Source organism: Dipodomys merriami, unplaced genomic scaffold (assembly GCF_024711535.1).
Source record: "Dipodomys merriami isolate MVZ:Mamm:240054 unplaced genomic scaffold, mDipMer1.0.p SCAF_786, whole genome shotgun sequence".
NCBI lineage: Eukaryota > Metazoa > Chordata > Mammalia > Rodentia > Heteromyidae > Dipodomys > Dipodomys merriami.
In genome coordinates, this window is record NW_027206386.1 from 417,188 (window position 1) to 424,051 (window position 6,864).

At 49.8% G+C, this 6,864-nt stretch overlaps 1 gene segment (V, D, J or C); it reads left to right on the forward strand.

Annotated features, from left to right (window-relative positions):
• Positions 1–260: 260 nt before the first annotated feature.
• Positions 261–6,322, forward strand: LOC138818882 (immunoglobulin heavy variable 3-7-like). The segment is given in 3 exon segments: positions 261–333; positions 5,728–6,038; positions 6,200–6,322. Coding segments are annotated over 3 exon segments (480 nt in total).
• The last annotated feature ends 542 nt before the right edge of the window (positions 6,323–6,864 follow it).

Genomic DNA, 6,864 nt, shown 5'->3' on the forward strand with positions numbered 1-6,864 from the left:
GACTAACTGAAGGAGAGTTAAACTTCTTTAAAGAAGTTCATATTCACTTAGTGTTTAATGTAGAAGCCAATTGATTAGAGACATTTCAGTTTATCCACTGATCTAAAAAACTCTGCCTTCCACCTGCCCTCCACCTCTGTACACTGCCCTCCTGAGACTTCTACCCCAGAGCTGGTTTATAGCAGAGGACATGCAAATAGGACGTCCCTCTGCCCATGAAAACCAGCCCATCCCTGACCTGAGCTCTGTGAGCTGATTCCACCAGTGACTGAGCACAGACCACCACCATGGAGCTGGGGCTGCGCTGGGTTCTCCTTGTTGCTCTGTTGAAAGGTGATTTATGGGGAGCAAGTGACACTGAGTGTCCAAATGGACATTAGTGGGAGGAACAGTGGATGTGTGTGACCATTGCTGACCAGGATTCTCTGTGTTTGCAGGTGTGCAGTGTGAGGTGCAGCTGGTGGAGTCTGGGGGAGGCTTGGTGCAGCCTGGGGGGTCCCTGAGACTCTCCTGTGCAGCCTCTGGATTCACCTTCAGTAATTACTACATGAGCTGGATCCGCCAGGCCCCAGGAAAGGGGCTGGAGTGGGTTGGTTTTATTAGAAACAAAGCTAATGGTCAAACAACAGAATATGCTGCATCTGTGAAAGGCCGGTTCACTATCTCCAGAGATGATTCCAAAAGCATGACTTACCTGCAAATGAACAGCCTGAAAGTGGAGGACACGGCTCTATATTACTGTACCAGAGACACCGTGAGGGAACTTCAGTGGTAGCCCAGACACAAACCTCCTGCACGGGTGCCAGGAGCACAGAGCTCAGCACACAGGAAGCACAGGATCTCAGGAACAGAGAGCTCAGCACACAGGATGCACAGGACCTCAGGAACAAAGAGCTCAGCACACAGGAAGCATAGGACCCTCAGGAGCAGAGAGCTCAGCACACAGGAAGCGCAGGACCTCAGGAGCAGCAGGCACGGTCAAAGGCCGGCTGCCTGAGTGTTGGAGCTGCGTCTCTGTCCAACGGTGGTTAAGGATTGCTGTCTAGATTTAGGATCCACCTCTCCTGTGATGTCCACAACACAGCCAGGCCCTGCCTCCATTTTCCTCCCTGGTTAATCATGATGTAAAGGAGTTTCAGCATAGGAGCTCACATGGCATGTATTACACTGTAGGTAGATTAATCCCGTCTGTTATTCTTTCCACATTCTCCTTATCCCTCTATTTTTCTACAGCATTTGTGAGCTGCCTTACGCCATCTTCATGCACAGACACAACATATTTTCTTATTATTGAATCTTGAACATACATGACCCTCTTCTTCCTCCCAGCTATCTCCCAATCATTCTAGTTTGGGATGTGTCTACTCAGAAGAACAGAGCAAGTGAGGCAGGAAGTGGATATTAAGTTGGGTCCAAATACTTGATACAAATAGAAAATGGAACCTGACGAGGTTGTTGAAGGAGGGAGGGGAGGAGGCGGAGGCCGGAGGAGCTGCGTTTGTCAGGGGACACCATGTGCAGTATGGAGAGTTATAATGTGGTTCCTTGTACAGCCAACACCGGCCAATAACCCTAAATTACAGAGAGTTCTGGATTCTGCTGTGAATTTAAAATGATAACAAACCTCATCTCATGAATGAAACATACACCATCCTTGTGTTGACAGAGGTGACTGACTTGGTCAGCAGAATCTCATCCTGAGGAAAGTAGGGTCTCTGCTGAAGCCCCGGTGAAGCCCGGCAGACGTGCCTGGGTTTTCCTGGTCAGCACAGAGCTTGGAATGCACGTGGTGAACAGATTAGAGCCGTGTCACTGACCATGAGCCTCACTGGTCTCTCCGCCTTCCAGGCCTGTAGAGCTGGACACATGGAGGACAGAATTTGATCCAACTGACTTTTTAACTAGTTTAGTTTCTCACACAGTGACACTCATTCTCACACCTCTCCTTCTCTGTCCACTGGACAATGCACATTGTGGGCGAGGTGCTGTAAAGCGCAGGCTCAGCCTCCTGTGTGGAGTCAGGTGTCAGTGTGGTTCTGGGCTCTGGGAACAGACGGTGGGAATTCTCAGTCTATTCCCAGGATCTCCAGAGAATGACAGCTGGCAGCGGGGCTGTCACAGACGAGTGTGACTCGGGTGCAGACTAGACCTCAGCTGTGGGGCTCCACCCCATGGAGTGGCCTGGTCTCCTGTGGCTCCCAGCTGACCGGCTTGGGCCCGGCTCTGGTCCCAGGAGCAGCTGACGGGGCTCACGGCAGCCTGGGCTGTGGGGCGGGGACGGTGACTGTAGCTCTGCGTGGCCACCGCTTCCCGCCGACCTCTGACCTTTACAGAGATGTGCACTCACACGTTCTCGAGAACTGGGGAAAAGTCATCTTAGTGCTTCATGGAGGCAAAATTACTACAGATGCACCACATGTGCTCGTGCATAAAATAACTACGTATATTACATGTAACATGACTGTAGGCGCCGTTGTCCATGCTCCCCTCAATGCTGGGCAAAGCTCTCAGCAGGTTTTACTGCTGCAGGGGGAGACCTGAGACCTGAGAACTAGGAGTCCGCGGCTCAGGACGGCGGCAGCACCTTCTCTCTGCTAACTGCCATCCTGCGGGCTGGGACCACCAACTGAGGCAGAGAGGAACCAGGGGTGTTGTTCCCACACCGCTGCCCAGCAAGAGCTGCTTCCACGGCAGCGACACAGAAGCCCCCTGCCTCTCAGCAGTGTGTGTCCAGGCCTGGTCTCAGCACCTGTGCACAGGTCAGCGGGCCAAGGCCCTGCACCGTGAAGAGGACATTGAAGAGGAACTGCTAGTATGCTTATAACAGCCGCAAGGCCAGAACATCCTGTGCAAATGTGCACATCTGTCTCCAGAGACAGTGAATTACCAGGTCTCTGAAATCTGTCCTCTAAACCTGAGAAGAGTGTGGTGTCGGTCAGCCACAGAGCACTGCACCAGACCCAGGAAAGACCAGTGCTGCACAACTCAGCACAGGGAATGAGCTTAGTACCGCAGCCATAACAGTCAGAAACCGATCTCAGGACAGAGTTCCATGGTACCACAGCCACAGAACCTCTCCTGCAGCACAGATGGTCTGTAAAGCCACACAAGGCAGAGACAAGACCAACACTGGATGTGGATGTCGTGTCTGATAATCTGCACACACACTCAAGCAGGGAAGCAGGAAAGACTGTCATTTCCATCACTGATGAGTCTGTGGGAGCAGAGGACCCTTCTAAGCTCAGGACAGATTCTGTGGTGGCAACATTCTTGCCAAGGCCACAATCCATATGGTGAAAGGCAAAGACCGAGACCTGACCAACGCTCAGTGTGGATGTCGTGTCTGATAATCCCACACAGGTACATACAGAGGGAGGGAAGGGTTGGTGACATTTCAGAAAGTCCAGAGAAGCCTCTCAGGAAACTGAAATGACTTGGGAGAGCCTAGAAAGGACAGGCTCTTGGGTTTTCACCTCAGCCTGGGGCAGAGGAAGGTGAGTTCCCCCTCTGCACACACAGCAGGTCAGAACCGCTCACTGAATGCATGAGAGGGGAGAACCAGCACTCCCTTAATCCATGTCCACCAGTGACACACAGGGAAGGGAGAGAAGTGAACGTGGTGCTGCCAGATCTGACGTTAAAATGTAGACGACACGCTCATTCCTGTGACTGCACTCCTACTCCATATGACAGCAACAACGTAAAATAAAGACGTAAAGGCACAAAGAGATTGCTGGGAACACCTCTTCAGCAACATGAAATAATGCAAAAGAGTAAAGCTTCATCATAAGGATAGTAGAGATAATGTCTCTAAAATGATTTACTGTGCATGGTGTATCATCCAAACAAAGGTCTCAAGGACACAACAAAAGACAACTCTAAAACCCAGTGAAATGATGATCAGAAGACCTGCATTGACAGTTCTTTAAAAAGATAAATAATCGGGTGCTGGTGGCTCTCGTCTTTAATCCTAGCTATTCAGGAGGTTGAGATCTGAGGATCGTGGTTCAAAGCAAGCTCAGGCAGGAAAGTCTGTGAGACTCTGATCTCCAATAAACCATTAGAAAACCAGAAGTGCAACAGTGGCCCAAGCAGTAGAACTCTTGCCTTGAACTGAAGAGCCCAGGGACATCGCCCAAGCCCAGAGATTAAGCCCCATGACCGTCCACAAAAAGACACATATTGAAGTACAAGACAATATGCTAATATCAATGAAATGCAAATCAATCCCACAGTGAATTATCACCTGAACTAAGTCAACATGACTGTTATCACAAACATGGAAAATATAAATGCTTGTCTTCTGGTAAAGTGTGGAGAAGCATTTTTCTGCTGAGAATGCAAACTCCAAAGTTTTGTGTTGTTTTGTGGGTATTTTTTACACATTTAGTTTGAGGAAGGACCTGAGATTAAAATAAAGGCCCAACAAGAGAAGAACAGAAAGGAAATGGGATAAGTGTGGACAATGGAACAGTACTCACCCACAGAATGGAAGAAAGACTGTCATTTGCAATAGACCTAAAGGAAGTTAGCTTAAAGGAAATAAACCAACCATAGAAACACCAGTATCACATTATGTCTAGAAGAAATACACTGCACAGTACAGAAAAGGAAGTGTTGGTTACTAGAGAATGAGGAAGGATGGAGGAAAGACGGGATTACATGGAGGTTGGAAGTTGGGTACAAAATTGCATGAAATAAGGAATCAAATGATTGATAAAACAATGTGAAGAACATGAAAATAATTTATCAACAGTTACCAAATCAGTGTTTACCTATGAGCAGTGTATGTTACATGCAGTGACTCACTGAGGTTATCACAATACGTGCTTCACAATACATGTGAAATTATTACAAATACACAATACATATGACTGACAAAAACAAACGACAAAGACTGTGACAACTGATATACCAGAGTTCACTATCAAGCATCTGCCTGAACCCTCGCCATCTTGGGTGGTGGTCAGAATGAAGTAAATTGTGGCAAAGCCACACCTGATCTTGGCCCAGGAAGGAGGCTCTGCAGAGCTCACAGATGAACACCATTCTCCTGGAACACACCAGGAACTGTGGGCCCTCGTTGGCTGTGCAGGCCCAGACCAGGCATGGAGCTCATATCACGAGAGACGCTGCCAGTGTGGAAACAAATTCACCATTGTTTTACACTCTTGCGAGTGCACAAGGAGGTCACACGTGTGTTGCACTTTGTGTTTTGTGTGTGATCAGAAATGCTGACAGAACGATCACCAGGCACAATGGCACTGAGAGCTGTCTGCACCCCAGACAGCTCTCAGTGTCCTCACACTCTGCCTCAGGCTCCCAAGGAGCTGCAGGTACAGTGTGAACCACAGCACATGGTAAGTGCGTCATGATGTCTCCAAGGTGACCATTGTCACCAAACTGCTCCAGCACAGTCACCTCTGCTCTGGGAGCCCAATCTCTAGACTTCCCCCCAGAGCTGCTTTATAGCAGAGGACATGCAAATAGGACGTCCCTCTGCCCATGAAAACCAGCCCATCCCTGACCTGAGCTCTGTGAGCTGATTCCACCAGTGACTGAGCACAAACTACCACCATGGAGCTGGGGCTGCGCTGGGTTCTCCTTGTTGCTCTGTTTAAAGGTTATTCATGGGGACCAAGGGACACTGAGTGTGCAAATGGACATGAGTGGGAGGAACAGTGGACATGTGTGACCATTGCTGACCAGGATTCTCTGTGTTTGCAGGTGTGCAGTGTGAGGTGCAGCTGGTGGAGTCTGGAGGAGGCTTGGTGCAGCCTGGGGGGTCCCTGAGACTTTCCTGTGCAGCCTCCGGATTCACCTTCAGTGATTACTACATGGACTGGTTCCGCCAGGCTCCAGGGAAGTCGCTGGAGTGGGTTGCACAAATTTATAAAGATGGTAGTAGCACATGGTACCCAGACTCTGTGAAGGGCCGCTTCACCACCTCCAGAGACAACAGCAAGAGCACACTTTACCTGCAGATGAACAGCCTGAGAGTGGAGGACACGGCCGTCTATTACTGTGCTAGAGACACAGTGCAGGAAATCCAGTGTGGCCCAGACACAAACCTCCCTGCAGGGCGCTCAGCACCAGCAGGGGGCGCTGGGCACAGCTTGGAGCCAGGGCAGCTCAGGAGCAGCTGCACACAGAGCCCAGGGCTGCTCTCCTGCTGTCTGCCCTGCCTCTGTGTCCACAGTGTGACAGCATCTCTCCTGAGTTCATGACCCGCACTCCTCTGGGATGTCTCCAGTCCTCTGCTGGGACTGTTAAGAATGAACAGAGTATCATGGTGGAAGCAAAAATGGCTCTGCAGTGGTGACCAGTATTTGATCCTGAAGAAGCTCAGGGACCCTGGTGACCCCATGAGACTCAGGACAAAGATCCCAGGATTCACAAAGTTGGAATTTAACCTGGGAACAAGAGGGAAAATCTTGGCATGGTGACTCATGCTTGCAATACTATCGACTTGGGAAGAGGAAATTTAAATGAGTATTTATGGAGGCCAAATGGACAAAATCTTTTTTTTTTTTTTTGTCGGTCGTGGGGCCTGAATTCTGGGCCTGGGCGCTGTCCCTCAGCTCTTCAGCTCAAGGGGAGCGCTCTACCACTTGAGCTACAGTGCCACTTCCGGTTTTCTGGTGGTTTATTGGAGATAGGAGTCTCACGGTCTCTCCTGCCCGGGCTGGCTTTGAACCATGATCCTCAGATCTCAGCCTCCTGAGTAGCTAGGATTACAGGTGTGAGCCACCAGCGCCCGGCTTGGCCAAAATCTTAATAACAACACATCTCAATCGATAAGCTGTATGTGGCAGCTGTTTCCTGTGATTCCAGCTACTCAGGAGGCAAGTGTGGAATCACTGT